The following is a 21,345-nucleotide window of genomic DNA, read 5'->3' on the forward strand; positions in this document are numbered from 1 at the left end:
AACTTTTTTCATTTTTCTCTGGCCACACCAAACAAATATTGTGGCTAAAAATTTTACATCTCATACAAACGTTTCCCTCTTTTTATTAGTAATTCCTGGAAAATTCCTTTAAATTGGATACACAAAATTGAAATACCTGTTACCAAAGACGCTAATCAACAAATTCGCTGAAAAGGACAAGACCACCAAAAGGGAATTACAATAGAATTAAATCTAACATTAAAAAAACTGACCTCTACTGGTGCATTTTCGAAACAATAAATTATATTATATATTCCACATTGCTTTAATTGAAACCATTCCAAAACTCATTTTATTCAAAAATCTATTTGTGAAAATAAAAATTTATGAATTTTTTATACAATAGAAAACTATCCATATTGCACTAGGAAAATAAGCAAAAAAGACACTGTTCGGGACTATGGCAAATCCAAGTATCTGAATTTTTTAGTTATTATTTAGGCCTACATAAAGAAAATCTACAAGTTTTCTGCATATATTTAGGCGTATTTTTTTAATTATTAATAACTTGGTGAAAAAACGCGATTTTGCGATATTTTGCACCTCATTAAAAAGCTAAATAGTCGACATAAAATTACAAAATTTGATTTTTTAGAACATTGAAAAAGCTTCAAAATGCCGATTTTTAAACTTAATTGGCATTTCACCCAAAGATGGGTATTGGGGTACTTAACAAACCCTCCAAATTTCGAAACAATCCATCAATTAGTTTAAAATCTATTCTATTTGTTTATTCTAGAGACCTTTTTTGCAATGACATTAGTCAGAAAATAATGAAGATACCGTAATTATACGCATATCAAATGAAAGTCTAAAGGCCGGTTGTTCGAACGCTAATCAAAAATGGAATGAACTGATCATTATCAAATATTTAATTACTGTCAATGTCAACTTGACATTGACAGTTCAAAACATAATTTATTACAATCATGAGATTAATTGATTAGTTAATCAATTATGTTAAAAATCGTTATGTTAATTAATATCAATTATGTTATTAATCAATAAATTATGTTAATTATCATAATGATAATAATTAACATAATTTATTACAATCAACTGATTGGCGTACGAACAACGGATTTTGTTATTTGATGGTTGTTAAGCTGTTTTTATACTATTTTAGTAAATCTTCTAATGTATAAATTTTTATTTAAAATGAAACTAATCACTTTTTTAATTATTATAAACAAGTTAGTTGGGAATTAAAAAAATTCCTATTTATCTAATCGTCCCAAAATCCAAAATAACTTTGTGTACAAATTATTAGCTTTTCGAATATGAAAAAATATTTTAGGTACGAGCAATAGTTTAAAAGTTATTCTATTTGTTTATAAAATTAACCATAACTTTGAAAAAGGGTCTTGCGTTATAAAGAACTTACTTTCTTCATTTTTTTATACATAATATATTGATAGTTAACACTTAAACTTTAGAAGTGCCATATCTTGATTATTTTCTGTTATTACAAAAAATGTCTCTGGGGCCTGGGGTAAACAAATAACTTTTAAATTAATTGATCGATCGATCTGAAATTTTGGATTTGTTAACTACCAGATAGTTATAAACAATAATTAACGATTTTGTCATATTTTGCATTTTCGAAGCAAAAAAAGGATTTTAAAACTTTGAACAATAGCAATTTTAAAGCTTTTTTAATGTTGTAATAGATAAAGTTTTGCAATTTTAACTTAAATATTATTAAGCTGCAAAAAATCGAAAAAAAAAAAGACATTTTTTACACTAAATTTTTAATAATTAAAAAAACGCCGAAATATCTGTAGAAACCGTAAAGGCTTCTTTATCCTATAATAATTTAAAAATTCAGATACCTGGATTCTCACAGTCCCGATAGAAATCTTATTTTCCTGGGCTATATTACTATCTTTTGTATTTTGTCCGTTACCCACATGATTCGCTAATGTAATTTATATTGAAAACATTGATTAAATATAAAACAAGATGATATTTTAATTGTTTTCCATATATAGTTTTTTAAATGTTAATACATTGCCTATGTGAGTTCATTTCAATTTAGGTAAATAAAAATACTTTCAATCAATTTTTTCTAGTACGGGCGACCGGTTTCGCATACTATAATTTGCTATGAATCCGCAGGTCTCTGGTTTTTTGATCTCATTTTGCCGGGAGCATGCACAAAAAATTATAGCATGCGAAACCGGTTGTCCGTTGTAGAATCAATTAATTGTAAGTCATTTTATTTATTGCTCTTTACCGAAATATAGTTGTAAGTTACTATTCATTTATATTAGCCCGATCAAAGGACACAAAACTTTACGAAAATCTCAAAAAAAAATAAAGGAAGGATGAAAATTTGGGAATAGGTAGTCAAAAAACTCTATAGAACAAAAGTTGCTTAGAATTAGTCATTTTATCCAATTCCGGACTTATTGCATATTTTTCCACCCCCGAGAAGGGGGTATTCCCCTCCATTGTTGTAAATTGGAGGGGATGTAGAATTGTAAACTTTTTCTTATGTAATTTTTTTTGGGTCAGATTGTTCTTTGATCGGGCTATATAACTGAGTTTTAGAATGGACGTATCAATTATTGAGATAAACGATGGTTTACATAATGACCTGACTGCCTCTTTATAGTTAGGAAAAATAAGTAAATGGTGGATTCTTTTACTATTTATTAAAATAAATACTGCTAAAAGATAAATATAGGAATATTCATAAAGTGCAACAATTATATTTAAAATTTTAAAGATAGTTTACATCATATCGCACATTTATTAATTCATATAAGAGACGCTTAATATTCTTAATGCTATACTGACATTACAATAGAATGGGAAATGTTTGGTCATAGAAGACAATATACTTATTTAGGTGGTATTTATAAAACGGGGTGGCTAGACATACGATCTTATTACCCATTTATAGAAATCTGTGGAAGCGCTTAGATTGTCATGGAATTGTACAACCCTTCTAGTCTCAACAGACCTAATACGAAAGAAACTCAAAACTCACAAGGTAAAACAAAACGTGGTTGCCTTCAGAGCCTGTTCCGGAAAGAAAACTTGGTTCTGGAGCTGCTAAAACAACATCATCTAGGACTGACACCATCATCAAGCATGCAGTAATGTTGAACTCTTCCATAATTAGCACGGAACTCAACAATGAATATACTGACCTCCTTCAGAAAGTTTTAACAAGAAAGATTCGTCATCAGATTCAGAAAGATCTACCAGTGTCAATTCGACGTGCTGCAAAGCAGCACTTGCTTGCAAAAGCAATGAAGAAAAAAAGATTGTCTTTATGTAAAAAGTGTCAGCACTGGATACCTGAACAGTGGAAAGACACGGTCAAAATTGTACTTCTTGCCTAATAATGTTACAATGAGGGTAAGCAACTATTTGGCTGTTCTACAACAACATTTAGGGTAAGAACAGAGCAAGTGGGTGGAGGTGGATGTGTAGGTCGCGGTGGATGCTACTTGTTAAGTCGATGTCGACAGCACATAGCAAGGTCAATTGAGCTGTCAGTCAAACTAGAACCACTATCAATTGAAGTACAGTAGGACCCCCATTATCCGGGCTCTATTAACCGGGGTTCCAATTAACCGGGGTGACAAAAAGCAAATTTTTTGTTATTTTTTATTTATGTATTTATTTTTTTAAGTGTTTTATACAATATACATACATACCATAATTTAATATACACATGAAGTACATACATATGTAAAAAAACGTTTGTTTTTTAATAAAAGTGATTTTTCGGATACATTTTTTTAATTATCCTTCTTATCTATCACATTAAGTCAATAAAATAATGTATTTCCATTATCCGGTGTTTTCGATTATCCGTGCAACCCCAAACCCGTCATTACCCCGGATAACGGAGGTTCCACTGTAGTTTAATGAAATTTGAATGACAAAAAGACTGTGCTTTTGGGATGTTGTGTCAGTCAAGTGATGATAGTGATGAAATGTCAGTTGTAAATAATCAGATCCTCCTTCATATTACAAAAATTTACTAAATTTAATTACTTTAGAAATTTAAAAATAAACTGAATACAAAAAAAGAATGATATAAAAAAGCATCCTTGTGGGCCGCTCGGTGGACATCAATGTAAAAACTCATTTTATTTTCAAAAGCATCGATGTAAACCTCCTGGATGGCATCGCGCTAAACCTCCACCGCGACTTACCTGCTCTGTTCTCTTCCATTCACTACAATGTGTTTGTTTTACATGGATATCGACATCGACCGCGACCTACACCTCCACCTCCACCGCCACCCACTTGTTCTGTTCTTACCCTTATTTGAACTTTTGGGAAATGCACGAATGTGACTTCATTATGCACGACGGCACCCGTGCTCACAAGGCCAAGACAGTGACAAAGTTCTTGTCAGAATCATAATATCAACGTAATGGAATGGTCGGGTAACTCGCCCGACCTTAATCCCATTGAGAACGCCTCGAATATTATGAGAAATAACGACATTTCCACAAGAACTATTTGTCACCAGCTTCAGAAAGATCTAGGCATTGCCTAATCGACGTGCTGCAAAGAAGCACTTGCTTACAAAAGCAATGAAGAAAAAGATTAGCTTTTTGTAAAAAGTATCAGCACTCGACACATGAAGGTTCAAGAGTCTCGAATGAGCAACATAAATCAGCTGAAAGGAGTTGAAGAGATTGTGGGTAACCATGGAAAGAGAATATTTCTTGAACCTTGCTCAATCCATGCCCAAAAGAATGACACGGTAGATAAATGATCAAATTATTTTACCTTCCCATGAGATTGTTGGGAATGTATGTAAATTTGTAACAAAATAAATCGATATGAGCATTGGCATAGTATATTAGTAAACTCGCACAAGTAGACATTACATTTTATAATAGTAAAAGAGTGAAGAAGATTCTCTAGAAGGAATGAAATAAATGATACTTTAAGATTTAAAAATTGTAATAATAATAGTTTTATACCGCTGACGCGGCTTTTGAATTGTAGCAGGATAGTCTACTATCTCTAGGGCCTACGGTATACAAGGAAAGTAACAGGGCTAGAGCCACGCTTCAACCGCCTGGTTATACCTAAGGTACTCATTTTATTCATGTCTAGATGTTATCGCCGGCGCTGGGATTCGATTCCGGCCTGCGTGGAAGTCAGACATCCTACCGCCTGAGCTATCACACCCGCTAAAAATTGTAAGATTTATAAGTAAACTTGTGAGTTGAAATTTCTATAGTATTTCACACAATGGAAGTGTTTACTGATTTGGAATAAACGTTCTTGCAAATGTGCAAACAATCACAACTTTCTTATAAATGGGTACTAATTGGTTGACGTATCTATGTCCGCCTGTGTAATGCTTCGGTGATTTGTTTTAATTTGTAAAATAAAATTTGGTGATTCGTAAGGGTGCACCCTTTTGAGAATAGAATATTTGATCTCGCCAAGGACATCACTACCTACTAGAAAAGCACCATAGGATTATTATCACATCTCACCACAAGTTAATGTTCAAATTGATCAAAGAAAAGTTTTATGGGGCAAATGGGCGTTGGTTAAAGTGAGAAATTCCAACGGAATAAGAAGTTGCAGTTCATGTTAACCCATTAACGCCTACGGGCACCATATGGAGCCAACAAATTGCGTACCCATCGGAGTCTATTTACCATATTGTTAGTTAAATTTCGCAGAGATTCGGCCTATTTGCAGTTCAAGTCTCTTATTGGTAGTAACTTTGTGAATTTACAATTGGTGTTGTTTGTGCCAAAATATGGACATTCGTTTTGTGTGTTTTATTTATTACTGTTTGCACTATGATCCTCGTTTTTGTTTTCAAAAGATTTTCTACAAAAGTCAATAAATAAATTGTGTAAGTTTTTATAATATTTCATCATTTGGGTTTTTCGTAATTACGCCAAAAATATGTATGTTCCCAAATGGAACCACTAGGCGGTTTGCTGGATATGTCGTTTTCACTATTTTTTTTAAATCTTATTATTTTTAGAGGAATTTCTTTGAAAGAAGATCTCGATATAGCTTTCAAGGAAAACGAAAGTTATAACGATGTTTCTGCCGTTTACATAGAATTTTCAGATAGTAACATTTTGACATACGAAGATTCGACTGATGACGCGGGTTTTATATATAATCTAAATCGCAACCAGATACCTTTAGACGCGGAAATTGTATTTTTGGACACTAGAATCGGAGGCACTGCTGAAGTCACGATCATAGAAGAAACCACGTAAAATCCACCCCATACTAGCAGAGTAATTCCATCTCCGCCAACTTCAACTGATGGAGATCTAATTTATGTTCACGCGGCCGCAAAATACAGATTTTTGCGAAGAAGGAGATTTGGTTACTACAGTTTTTACATTTATCAGTGTGTGATTCCTCAAAGTATGCTGGTTCAAGCCCTACAGAACATTTTGGATTACACCAACTAGACCTTTTAAAAAGATTTTTAGGACAAAAAAAACAGGACAAAAAACATTGTTATTCCGAGGCCAAAAATACTGTTTCAACAATAATATGGGTGGCACTGATTTGATTGATAGGAATGTACCTTATCATACCTAGTGGACGCAAATATTCAAAATACATATTTGTATAGAAAATCTGGTCGTAATATTAGCCAATTGGAATGGACAGGGGCTATTATCCAAACGAATATAATAAGATATAAAAACTCACCGAAAGCACCAGGAAGAGTGTCCGCAGCTGCAAGAAGTGATTCTCGTATTAGAAATATTCGATACCTACGACGGATTAAATCATTTTGTGGTTTCTGTACCAGAAAACAAAAGAAGATGCGCACGGATTCGATTTTTAAGCCGGGGGAGACCAAGCAATTTTGATGTTGGCATTTGCATTGACTGTTTTCGCAATTTTCATACCAATTAACTCTTAACAAACAGTTATCGGATTCGCGCCTAGTGGTCCCATATGGGAACAGTTTTTTTCTCATTTATTATTTTATTTGCAAACAATTTTCTTGTTGCGTTTTGTACAAAAGACTGTTACACTTAACGGTTGTTTAAATTTTGTTGGCAACAAAATTTTTTCTCGGCGTTAATGGGTTAATATTGTTGGACATGGGACTTACAGATGTCAGTTAAAATTTTGTTTTAGTGAAGTATTGTCCTGTGGATAGTCTTGAATCAGAAGTAGCAAATACTACTAATTCACAAAATCTCTATCTCTATTTGACACCACATATTGGCAGTATTTCAAAATACTCTATCACTAAGATTGCATCTAGATAACCATGTAATAACAACCTGATTGTGGAAAAATTAACCGACAACTTTATTACAAATATTTAAATTAGTGTTAAAAAGAATGATATACAGAGTTTTAAAAAACTTCACTGCAAGAGACTTTAAGTCCACACTTGCCTCTTTTACACTCTACATATATATAATAGTCTTTGAATCTTTAATGTACTTTTTGGTTCCAAGAGATTTTCTAAAATTATAGAAGTACACATTTGGGTTTGGATTTCTTTATCATCTTCACTGGAGATTTCTTATTGACTTGTCGAACTAGATCATAAAATATCTGAAAAAAAAAATAAAGTTTAAACTTAAATTTGATTTGACTAAATTAGAAATTCAATAATACAGTATGCGGCAAAATTAACAGTACTGAAATGAATATTGAAATGTTTATGATGATTTATATATCTAGTATACAATACATGACATAGCCTTGCAAACTTTATTTACGACGACGCACGTTCCCGATAAAACAGATGGTAAAGATGCCCTCTGGCCAGTGGCGGATCTACGGGAAGGGAAAATGAGGAAATTTGCCCATCTAACAAGCTCCAAAATTAAAGAAAAAAAAATTGTTCAAACATAAAAATATATTAGCTGACATGAAACCGAAACCACAGAAAGACAAATTCAACCCAATAAATACGCTAGTTGGGATAATTAAGGGAACATAATGCATATAAGTTATTATTAATGTCTTTTATGTAATCTGAGTTTACATTTTTTTATTGTCTTTTGGTTGGTTTTTCATTGGAAGTTCCCCCTAAGGCAAATCCCCCCCCCCCTCCTCACCCAGGCAAATTTCTAGATCCGCCACTGCCTCTGGCACGAAAAAATCTTAAATTCCACAATTCCGAAATGGCATACGGTGGATCTGTCTGACTCCTTCAGCATTCCGCATATGCACGCATCTGGTGGCGTTCGTTCTGGTGAGTGGCAACTCCTAAAATGATCGCGCAGTATTCGAAGAGACTCCTTGGCAGTGTGACAGGTTGTCCCGTCCTGCTGAAACCATTGTTGATTTTAAGGTTGGACCGTTTTCGTGATCTTTTCCGTATGACCGAAAATAATACTCCCCATATTTTTTTTGCAAAACTGAGAACCATTCTGGAGCACCTAACATTATCACCACATTCACATACGTTATAACGACGTTCGGAAACCACTCAGTACGTTTCGGCGCCTGACACATACAAATTTGAGGCATACGAATTTCAGTACTATTTATTTTGCCCCATAAAAGTATTTTAAAAGTGTGTAAAAAGCTTTTAATTACTAGCTGAGCGCTTTCAGCTTACAAAGCCATCTTCAGAGCTATGCAACAATAGAATAACTTAATATACTGATCAAAACGAAAAGGGAGCCACATAATAAAGATGTTCGTAGTTTTGACCTTTTTTTATGATTATATAATTTTTATTTAATTACATCCAAAGCTTTTCGCTATAAATATAGCAAGTTTTTGTTGCTAAATTGTAACTTTTCTTTTGGAAAAAAGTGATAAACGTGAATTTTTTTTTTTTTTTAATAACAACGGTGCTAAAAATTGTTTTAAAACAAAACTAATAGCGTATATGGGCTCCTCTAACTCGACGAATTTCTGCAAATCGTCCAGGCAATAGGCAAAATAGGACTACATATTCCAAAATCCAGGCAAAATAACAGTACAAATAAGAGAGAAATAGAAAGCACGAGAAACATCAGAATGGGAGATAAAACAAAACGAATGGTATAACCAGGAATATAAAGAAATAACAGCCAAAAAGGTGTAAGCAAGAATTAAGTGGCTGAGAACGAATAAAGGGGAACGCAGGCAAAACTATGAACATTAATAATTAATAAAACATGCTAAAAAATAATAAACAAAAGAAGATCGGCAGGTGGAAAATGCAAGAAACAGAACAGGAAATAACAAATAAAACATGAAATTTTTTTTATATAAACTGACACTATAAAAAACTATATGAAAAGAAGAGAAGATGTCAGCGGACTGGGAGATGGGGCAGGTACTAAAGATGCATAAAAAGGGAAACCCAACATTTTTATGAAAATTATTTATAGAGGATTAACATTACTAAATAGGACATAATATAAAATATCATCAATAATACTGTAGCGGTTTTTGATAGCGTCATTCTTACACGTTTCGAGTTGTGTACCGTTATTTCTCTTTCGTTACAATACGAATATTTTCAGAGACCACAAAGAATAGAGTAGGACAATACCAATGTCAATTCACAGAAGGAAGATCAACAATAGATGCAATACACACAATAAAAACAAATAATGGAAAAAGCAAATGAATCCAATTAAAATTGGCACATTTGACTCGATTAAAAAGGAAAGAACTAATGATAGTACTGGATAAATTAAAAATCCCACATAAATTTAGAATAATAATAAATATAACAACGGGAACTACCAAAATTAGCATAAAGACGCAAAGAGGGGAGACAGATGAACTCATTGTAAATACTCGTACAGGGTTGAAACAAGGGAGATGCCTTATCCACAACACTCTTTAATCTAGCTTTAGAATATGTACTACCAAATATTAACAAAGGAAACCTGGTCACACAAAGAACACATTTTATTAAGGCGTGTTTGTCTTATTTCTTCAGTCTCCGCATGCCCGTTACTTATAGGGGACACTCCATACACAAAATCATATTGCTTATCTAGAAGAAAAGTGTCACTACTCAAAAAACAACTTAAAAAAAATGATCAACATTTTGAATTATGCCACTTTTCTTTTAAAATATTGGTCACTTTTTTAAACATTAACGAAAAATACCTAGGACACTTCTCGAAATACAACGGTTTTCGTGAATAACCATACGTTCACGTCGAAATTATTCAAGAATAAAAATATTCATTTTACCGTCAAATAAATGACATTACCGCCATCTTTTCCTGTTAAAAGTATAGGATTTTTGGAGTTAATTTAACAAGATAACTGGAATTATGGATTTTTTTTAGTTGTGGCACTTTTCTTCCGAATGAGCGATATATGATGCTTTTTTTGCAATATACACTAAACATCAAAATTGACGCACCACCTTAACAATGGGACATTTTTTATGTATTTCCTAAACCTGTTGTCCGATTTTACTGATTTTTTTAGTACATTATAGCTTTATTCTTTAAGAATATCGATGTAAAAATGGACCCCATGGTATAATATTACAATAGGAGGCCATGGATCCGTTGACTCTCCCCCGTATTCGCGCCTGAGTGTCATTGTATACCGGGTGTAACAATGATAGTGTGTTTTTTTCCTCAAAGTTTGGAACACCCTGTGGAATATTCTAGCGTATATAAAATATTGAAATTAATACTCAACTGTAGCCTTAGGCTTTCTTAACATTTTGTTTTTGATTCGTTATGTGGGATAATAAAAAAGGTAGGTTTTTTAACAACTAGCCATGTTATTCATCAATACAAGGTGTTTCTAAATAAGTGCGACAAACTTTAAGAAGGGGTAATCCTGCATGAAAAAAAAATGGCCGTTTGCTTTATAAACAATGTCCACAAACGCTTCGTTTCCGAGATACGGGATGTTGAATTTTTTCTTACAAACTAACGATTTATTTATTGTTCTAAAACTGGTTGAGATATGCAAATGAAATTTGGCAGGTTTTAAGAGGTAGTTATTGCGCATTTTTTGACATGCAATTAAGAATTTTATATTCACCATTGGCGTGCATACGGGATGTATCTAAAATGTTTATACCCGTATGCACGCCAATGGTGAATCATTTGCATATCTCAACCAGTTTTAAAACAATAAATAAATCGTCAGTTTGTAAGAAAAAATTCAACATTCCGTATTTCGGAAACACAGCATTTGCGGACATATGTTTATAAAGCAAACGGTCATGATTTTTTATGCAGAATTACCCCATAAAGTTTGTCGCACTTAGAAACACCCTGTATTGATGAATAACAATGTTAGTTCTTAAAGCCTAATGCTACAGTTGAGTTTTAATTTCAATATTTTTTATACGCTAGAATATGCCACGGGGTGTTCCAAACTTTGAGGAAAAACACACTATCATTATTACACCCGGTATACAATGACACTTACCTCATCAGCAATAATATTATTACTTCGATATTCTTGAAGAATAAAGCTATAATATACTAAAAAAATCACTCAAATCGGACAACAGGTTTAGAAAATACAAGACATCAAAAATGTCCCATTTTTAAGGTGGTGCGTTAATTTTGATACTTAGTGGATTATAATAATTGTTATAAAATTAAATCGTGTATACTCACATCATAAACATGTATTTTTGATTTGGCAGACGTTTCCATAAAAACACAGCTAAACTGACGGGATAGACTCATCCCTTGTTCTTTGCCAACAACTCTTTCATCTTCCAAATCACACTTATTACCCACTAATACCATCGGAACATCATCAGTGTCCTGTAAATAAAATAAAATATAAGTTAATAAAAAAATAATTAAATTATAGTTTAATTGATGAATTTCATTTCATCCAACAATAAAACACTGAAAACTTTTGTTTTCAATACTTCCACACAAAATTTATTATAAATTTTGTGGAAGAAACTTTTGAAAACAAAAGTTTTCAGTGTTTTATTGTTAGATAAAATAATATAATTTATTACACAAATGTGTAAATTAGATAAAAAAAAACTTTTAAATTTGTATATACAGTAAAACCTCCGTTAACCGAAACCTTTTTAACCGAAATGGATGACAGTTCAATAATTTCATCAATAAAAAGTAAATTTAAAAACTGCAATAAAATTAAGGAAAATGAACATGTTTACGAGTGTTTTTTTAAAGAAATCTTCTATTTTGTTTTGTGTTTTTCTTTGACAACGATGTTTTACAGCTCTATCTCTACAATACTATGTGATTTGATACAAAAAGAATACAAAAAACAACATTTTTAACCGAAATTCTTGTTATCCGAAAAGCCCCCCTCCCCTCCATTATTTCGGTTAACGGAGGCTTTGCTGTATGTTACCGGCCAAACCCGATTTCAGGACAAACTAGGTAAACGCGATACTGACATTAATCCGGACACTGCAGGATAAACTTAATATAATACTCTGTAACTGGAAAATAATCATTTTTATTGAAAGATAATGACTCGTCGTTAAAATTATGGACAATTGGTAATACAAATAATCATATTATAAAACATAATCAGTGTTTTTTATAAAAGCAATAATTATATCTCAATTGTAAAAAGTATTTATTTTTCCAGGGAGTGTTTTGGTGACACTTGCGGATTATCATTGCATTCTTGCTCTTGCATCTGTTTGTGAAAGAGTTTTTGTTGCAGCTACATTTGACAAAACCTTGTCCTGATCCAACTGAACCTCTCGTAGCTGCAATCCGATATTTCAGAGCCTTAGTTTATATCTACTACCTCTAAAAAGTTTGATGGCAAATGTCGAATTCTCATCTGAAACGGACAGGGACATTAGTACCCCAAAAAGTTAGATAAATTGTATCTAAAACATCGCTAAGGGTTGCAGCTACGAGAGATCCAGTTGGATCGGACAAGGTTTTGTCAAATGCAGCTGGAACAAAAACTGTTGCACAAACAGATACAAGTGCAAAAAGGCAATGATACTCCGCAATTCTAAGTCTCACTAAAACACTCCATGGAAAAATAAAGAATTTTTACAATTCAGGTATAATTATCGCTTTTATAAAAAACACTGATTATTTTTTTATAATATGATTTTTTGTATTACCAATGGACACGCGCCAACTCGTAACTTTTAATGACAAAAATTTTCAAATCAAAATGTACACCGGCCAATTCGTAACTTTTCTATTACCTGACCTGCCAACTCGAACTTTCTTCAGGTGAATTCGAAACCATTGATTAAATCTAATACCTTAAATCTAAACCGAATGTTTCTTGGTTTGCTTAAAAACATTATATATTTGTATTATATGTACCTATAAAAAATAGCAAAAATTGAAACATCTTAATATAATAACTAAAACAATATTATAGTCTTTCATTAACACGTGTTATAAATATTATTTCCATCTAGTATAGCTCTACACGAGCTTGGATTTTATCAAGTAATTGTAAATTCAAAATTTAGATGTTTAGCAATGATAAATTATTTAAATCCATCTGATAATTTAAAAGCAAAGAGATTTTCCATATGTTTATTTCAAGTCTAAAATATTATACCTTTATTTAGTTACGAATTCACCGGTAGTTGATTGGTTTATTACCGACAAATTACCTGAGGCCAGAGTTACCAATTGGCCTGTAATTAGGGTAGGGGATTAAAATAGTTACGAATTCACCGGGACCCTTACCAATTGCCCTTTAGTTTTAACGACAGATCATTATCGTTTTAATAAAAATGATTATTTCCATTTACAGAGTATTTTATTCAGTTTATCTATTTATTTTGGCTCTGTAGGTATACTATAATGTTTATACTAGGCAGTACTAGTAGTGGATCCTGCAGTATCCGTATTAATATCAGGATAAACTAGTTTGGCCTAAGCTAGTAACATTACATCAATTAAATTATTACACATAGTTAGTAATCCAGAGAAATAAAATAAAATTTGACCCGGACATGAACGTATCTCACAACTTTTTTGAATTTATTGGACCTGGTAACCCAAACCCTCTATACAGGGTGTCCAGAAACTCTACTGACAAACGAAGACAGGAGATTCCTCAGATAATTTTAAGGCAATTTAACCCATTTCACCTTGTCCGAAAATGCTTCCGAAGGGAGCTAGAGCTCTTTGAAAATGGCGTCTTGTAATCAGCTTTTCTTAAATACCTCCAGAACGCTTCTAGTTAGAAAAACGAAAATTGGTACACATATTTATCTTCCACAGATAAATCGATTTCATCCATTGTGAATTTCTAGCACCAGTCATGGGCGTCCTTTTTGGGTGGGGAAACGGTTATTTTATCGCGTAACTATTTTGTCTTTATCTTTTAAGCGTTTTTGATACTGGATTATTAAATTGTGAGGTATTCTAGTACTGAAAGGTACTCTTACTTTAAGTCGGTAGCACACACGGTTTTCTAGAAAAAACGATTTAAAAATTATTCATTTCCTGAATTTGAAAAAAAAAATTGAAAAATTTTTTCAAAAAAAACGGTGTATTTTACCAACTTAAAGCAAGAGTAACTTTTAATATTAGAATACATCATAATTTAATAATCTAGTGTCAAAAAGTTATAAAAATTAAAGGCAAAAAAGTTATGCGATGAACTAACCGTTGACCTACCCAAAACGGACGTAAATGACCGGTACTAGAAATTCGCAATTAATGAAATCGATTCATTTCTGGAATATGAATAAACGTACCAGTTTTCGTTTTTCTAAATAGTTTTTTTTTTAATTTTTTTTTGATATTCAAAAAACGAAAATTTTTCAAATCGATTTTTCTAGAAAATGGTGTATCCTATCGACTTAAAGTAAGAGTACCTTTTAGTACTATAATACCTTATATTTTAATATTCCAGACTCAAAAATGCTTAAAAATTAAAAACAAAAAAGTTATGCGATAATATAACTGTTGCCCCACCCAAAACGAACGCCTATGATCGGTATTACTAGAAATTTTCAATGGATGGAATCGATTTATCTTTGGAAGATAAATACGGGTACCAATTTTCGTTTTTCTAAATAGAAGCGTTCTGGAGATATTTAAGATAAACTAATTACCAGACGCCATCTTCAAATAGCTCTAGCTCCTTTAGGAAGCATTTTCGGACTAGGTGAATTGGGTTAAATTGTCTTAAAATTATCTGAGGAATGTCCTGTCTTCGTTTGTCGGTAGAGTTTCTGGACACCCTGTATATCCTACAAAGGGGTTCGGTGGACTTTTTAAATTATTAACAATTTATGGCCAAAAATGCACCATTTTAAAAGTGTATCCGCAAAAAGCAAATCATGTTTAACGAACTTAGAGGTAGTTATTTGATAAATCACGTTTAAAGCTTTAAAATGGTGATTTTACTAATTTGTTGTTAAGAAGACTGTAAAAAAAACCTAAAAAATCATAACTTACAAAAACTGATAATTATGCTAAATTTCAACAAGATCGACCAAATAGTTTATAATTTATTCGATTTGTTTATCCCAGTTAGGCTTCAGTTTTAAGGTATATTAAAAAAACACTTTATTAAATTTGTTATTAAAAACCAGTTTTAAAAAGGGCCGACTATTTAGCTTTTAAACATTTATACTAACTTTGATTTGATATTTTTTATGTCACACGCTTGTACAAAAGCTGGTGAAAAAACACACGGGGTGTCCCCCTGGGGGGACACCCCGTTTGTCTATCTATTTGAAAAATGGTGTAAAGAATTTTTAATCTGGGCTTTCTGCACGTAAACGTTTACGTGCAGAAAGAAATTTTTGAGATAGGGATAGGCACCTGAAATTTACCGTTATGATAAAAGTGGTTGGGCCTTAAGGGTTAATCATAGAATTATTTTCTGTCATTCTCACGTAGACCGACTTGAGGAGCATACACACAAAACCTTCAGTAATTCTTATTAGGTACAAGTTTAATTGACATTATTCTATCTCTCGTTCTTACAACTTCTACTATGTCCTTTCATTTCATTATCAGCAATTATACCAATTACATTCTTAGTGTTACTTTTTCCTACATCCCTAAGTTCTCTATTCAACCTGATAATGGATGAAATAATAAAATAGATAAGATCTAAAAAAAGATACCAAATGGGAGAAAAACAACTTATAGTAATCTGCTATGCAGAAGATGCAACAATAATCTCTCAACGTGAAGATGATTTACAAAGTAAGCTGCACCAATTTAATCGAACCGCCAGAAAATTTAACTAGTTAATTTCCCCAAAAAAGACAAAATGCATAACAGGAAATCTATTAAGACGTAAATTAGAGCTGGAAGGTCAGATAATAGAAAAGTGATGGAGTTTAAATATCTAGACATCACACTAATCTAGCTACGGAAAGCTTGAAACAGAAGTGGAAGATCTTGTGAATAGAGCAAACAGACGCGCAGGTTGCCTGAATGAAACAATATGGGGAAATAAAAATATTGGAAAAGAAATGAAAGGCAGAATTTACAAAACAGTCATCAGACCAATAATGAAATACGCGGCAGAAACACGACCCGACACAAAGGACAAAAAGATTGCTCGAAAGAGCTGAGATGAAAACCCTTAGAAAAAAAATCGGTGGTAAGACACTATGGGACAGAGATAGAAGTACAGATATACAAAGTAGATGCAAGATGGAGAACATTGATAACCGGGTAAGAAACAGAAGAGTAAATGGAATGACCACATAATAAGTCGAATGACAACAAATAAAAACGATGAAACCGATGACCACGAAAACGATGAAACGACAACTTACTAGAGCCACATTGAAAAAAACATGCACAAAAAGAAGATTTTCTTAAATGCTTCCTGTATTTGTGCATATATGGTGATAATACATTATGTTTTAACTTTTTATGAAATCATAAAATATACCAAGTCTTAAATCTCGTTTGGTGTTGAACAAAAATTGTAAAATTCTGACAATCCTATTATAAGAATAAAGTTAAAAATGGACCTGCAATAAAATAACAATCAAGCACCCAAGGTACAGGTATTTATAACCTAACGGTAATAATGGGGGCACTTAATATTTTTTGTCAGGTAGTAACAAATCTGGATTAGCACTTTCATAATCTCGAATAAACTATCCTGCAAGGTGATTAGAAGCAGTGGCGTCGGGCCGGGGGGGCACGTGCCCCCCCAACATTATGCAAAAAAAGAAAAAAATAATATAAATTATCTTTAAATTACGTATATGTATACACTAAAAGTTACGAATGAATAACTAATATAGATCCCCCGTTAGTCTATTTTTCTGTATGCATCTAATTTGATTCTGTGTGTGTAAAGTATGCGCGTGTTACAACTAAATTTACAAGTGCCGGTGAGCCGACTCTGGCCGGTTGCGCCCGAGCTGGAGCAGCCGATCGAATGCACCCGAGCCCAGCCGACGCCTGGCGGAGGGATATCATACCAGCTCAGTGCGCGTGTGTTGTGTTGTGTAGGTGGTCGCCACGTTTTATTCGTTCAATAAGCTTATTGTTACTAGCTGAGCTGCTATTGTTTGTGTAATTTTTGCGGATGTTCGTTTGTTATCATGTCTAAGAAACAGTCCTCTGTACTAACATTCTTTAAAAAACTTGGAAATTCAAGTGAAAGTGTAAATGAAGATAGACATTTAGCGGGAAGTAGCACTGGAGGTAGCGTTGGTGATGAATCGCCATCTTGTTTACGCCCAGATCGTGATGCTACATTCCAGGGCAAAAGTAGAGATCCTTCATTGGGAGTACAAAGTGCAGATATTGCAAAAGGAGCATTTCAGCCTGTTGATTGTTTTAAGGTAAGCAAGATTCAATCCAAATCGAGGCAGTTCAAAGAATCCTGGTACAGTGAATTTAATTGGGTCGAATATAGCCCCATTACAGACGCTGCATTTTGTTACCCATGCCGACTATTTTGTCAACATAAGTCTGGTCGCGGGGAGGAGTCATTCACTAAACTGGGCATGAACAATTGGAAGAAAGCTTTGGAAAAATTCAGGAAACATGAGAAGAGTGAAATGCATCAAAAATCTAAACAGTTTCTCAATGAGTATAGAAAAGCAGGAAGCACGGTAGCAGATTCGTTGTCCTCGGCACATACTAAAATGGTTGAGATGAATAGGAGGTATTTAAAATTCATAATTGAAAACATCCTATTCCTTGGAAAACAGAATCTTGCCTTAAGAGGACATGATGAGAGTACTGCTTCATTTAACAGGGGGAACTTTATAGAACTGCTAGAACTGAGATCTACTGAAATGGAGGAAGGAATCCAAACATTAATGAAATCCCCAGTCCATTCATACAAAAGTGCCCAGGTACAAAATGAGATAATAGATTGCATAAAAAGTGAAATGCTTCAACAAATTGTCCAAGAGGTGAGTGAGGCTTTGGCCTACTCAATTATTTGTGATGAAACTACGGATATTTCAACCTGTGAACAGCTTAGCATTTGCATTCGATACATTACTAAAATAGATGGACACATTAAAATCAATGAAAGGTTTTTGGGCTTCGTTGATGTGTCAGACACTACTGTTGAAAATTTACATCACACTATTAAACAGTATCTGCAGCAGTTGGGTATAAGCTTAAATAAAATGCACGGCCAGGCATATGATGGAGCTAGTAACATGAGCGGCAAATTCAAAGGTGTTGCCTCAAGGTTCCAAGAAGAAGAGCCTAAAGCTTTGTACACACACTGCCATGCCCACTTGCTTGATCTGGCTGTTCAGAGATTTTGTGAAGAAATAAGACAGCTTCGGAATTGCTTATCCATAGTAAATAACCTGTATAACTTAATTAATGCATCAGCTAACAGGTTTTCAATATTTGAATCAATATGTAAGCAAAGCGGAGAAACAAAAATGAAAAGACTGGTGAGCTTGTCTCGAACTAGATGGACAGTTCGACACAAAGCAATCCATGTAATTCTAGAGCAGCTCCCTGAAGTGTACGAAACTTTGGAAGTTATTGCAAACGATGTATCAAATCGTAAAATTGCAGCCGAAGCTGATGGTCTAGCCAAACAAATCAGCACATTTGAATTTGTATTCAGTTTAAAACTATTGCACAGCGTTTTGAGTCAGACTGATATACTCTCCAAAGAACTGCAGAGTGAATCTCTTGACATTTCTAAGGTTTTTGCAAAAGTTGAATCAGTCATTGACTGTTTAAAACTGGACAGAAATGATGATGGCTTTATTCAGATGTGGAATGAGTCAGAAGAACAGTGTAACAAATATGGTATGAAAGGTTTGTCAGTTGAAAGGCCTTCACTACCACGCAAACGGAAGATTCCGAAAAAACTTGAAGCTAGTAGTAACTCTTCAGATGCTGCATTTCATCAATCACCTGAACAGATGTTCAAGACTGACATTTACTTTGCTGCTTTAGACACAGTAATTGTAAACTTGCAATCTCGTTTTTCCAAGAACGATTATGATAAAATCAACTGCATTGCCCAGTTACTATTTAATTGGACCGAAATTGACAACAACGCTGTTATGGCAATCCAAAAGTTTTATAACTTGTCTTTAAGTTTCTCTGCACATCTTAAGTTTTTTCACTGTTATGCAAAGAACAATTTTGTCAAAACAGACAAAGCAACCACAAGAGTAACGTTCCAAGAGTTGGCTGATTTTTTTATTGAGAATGATCTTCAAGCCAGTGCACCAGATGTTTGGCAGCTACTAGAAATATCACTTTCGTGGCCTATCACAACAGCAAGCGCAGAAAGATCGTTTCCTACACTACGAAGGCTAAAGACATTTCTTCGAAGCACCACGACAGAAGACCGCTTAAGTGGGCTTGCCCTGATGTCTATTGAGCAAGAATTGACGTCTGAATACATGAAAGATAAAAAACTAGATCTGTTAGTTGACAGATTTTCAAATCTAGCCGATAGGAGGCTAATGCTTCATTAGAACTAACGAAAATTGGTTCGTTGAAAACCATTACGTAGTTCTGTTCACCTTAAAACTTTGTCTTGTACACAAATTTGTTTTTGTGTTATAAATGTCCATGCAGTTATGTCTAGAATAGAATAAACTTGTATATTTTGAAATTGAGTCTTTTTACAATCCATCAATATAGTAAAAATTGATTAAAACCAATGTTTAACAAAAATACACATATACTTTACTTTAGTTCTTAAGTGGTAGTTTTCAAAAAAGTTTCCACGGGACCACCACTCCCCCCCCCCGTAGACCCCGTGCCCCCCCAAATTATTAGGTCACGCTACGCCTATGATTAGAAGTATGCAAAATTCCTGGAAATTTCAATACCGAACTCATCAAACTGTTTTTAGAGATTTTAGTTGTTTCCATCGCAACTGCACGAGAGATTTTCAACTGGATTCTAAACTCTTTGCATAATCAAGGGCGTTGAATATGAGTGGTAATAGAAATTTATTAAAAGAGCGATTTTATAAATACACGAAGTGGAAATCGAAATGTTATGACGTATTTTCAAAGGAAATTTGATTTGCATTTTTACTGCAACAAACCTTTTATTAAATTCTATATAGACGGGGCTGTATCGTCGCCCCCGTTAGCAAAATTATTCTGATTCGATTTTTTTTGCACAAACTTACTCAAAAAGAGGTCCTTATAACGAATCCACAGGGTGTCAGGCGGTACCGTAATCGATAAAATTGTTTAAACAATTTTTTTTAAACAAATTCACAAAAAAAAATTCATTTCAAACAATTTTAGATAACTTGAGTCATTCTGAGCAAAAAAGTCTCTTGTCATTTTTCTCTAAAACTAATTGTTATCGAGTTATACGCGATTTAAAATTTGAAAAAATGCAAAATTGGCCATTTTCAAGGCTTAATAACTCAATTAAAAATTATATTATGAAAGTCAGAAAATGATCAAATCAACGTTTAAAACCGCTCCTTCAAGATCCTGAAGAAATGTTTGTCATTATTTTATTACAAAGCTGTTAACCTTTTACTTCTTCACAGATATGTCATCAGCTATCACTCATATAATATCAAATATCTGATTTTTAACTCTGTGAAGTTGGCACCTCTAAATACGATTTTTTCAAAAATTTTTGTTTTTTTTAATTGTCCATCAAATGTCCACTCTTGTCCAGTAAAAAAATTTTTTTGTCCACCTTTTGTTAACGAGATACTAAAAAACGTGAAATAAGGCCCAACACCCCGAAGTCAAAAAAACGTCGTAAAAACTGATACGTTTGATTGTCCAACTGTTGTCCACACTTGTCCAGGCATTTTTTTAATTGTCCACCTTTTATTTATTTAAATTAGCAATAATCATCGTTTGTTAAGTAGTAAAAAAGCCAAAAAATGAGAATTTTTGAAAAATTTTTTTCACGTTTGATCGCCCATCGAATGTCCACCCTTGTCCAGCAAAAAATTTTTTTGTCCGCCTTTTGTTTACGAGATACTAAAAAAACGTGAAATAAG

At 33.2% G+C, this 21,345-nt stretch overlaps 1 protein-coding gene across 1 annotated transcript in view; it reads right to left on the reverse strand.

Annotated features, from left to right (window-relative positions):
* Positions 1-2,661: 2,661 nt before the first annotated feature.
* Positions 2,662-21,345, reverse strand: part of LOC114325432 (ras-related protein Rap1) — a 58,598-nt gene continuing 39,914 nt past the window's right edge. Inside the window, exons 4-5 of the mRNA XM_028273501.2 lie at positions 11,568-11,720; positions 2,662-7,569 (exon numbers count right to left, since the gene is read on the reverse strand). Of these exons, the coding sequence (XP_028129302.1) occupies positions 7,483-7,569; positions 11,568-11,720 (240 nt within the window). The 3' untranslated portion in view covers positions 2,662-7,482. The remainder of the gene's footprint in view (positions 7,570-11,567; positions 11,721-21,345) is intronic.

Source organism: Diabrotica virgifera, chromosome 10, assembly GCF_917563875.1.
Source record: "Diabrotica virgifera virgifera chromosome 10, PGI_DIABVI_V3a".
Classification (NCBI taxonomy): domain Eukaryota; kingdom Metazoa; phylum Arthropoda; class Insecta; order Coleoptera; family Chrysomelidae; genus Diabrotica; species Diabrotica virgifera.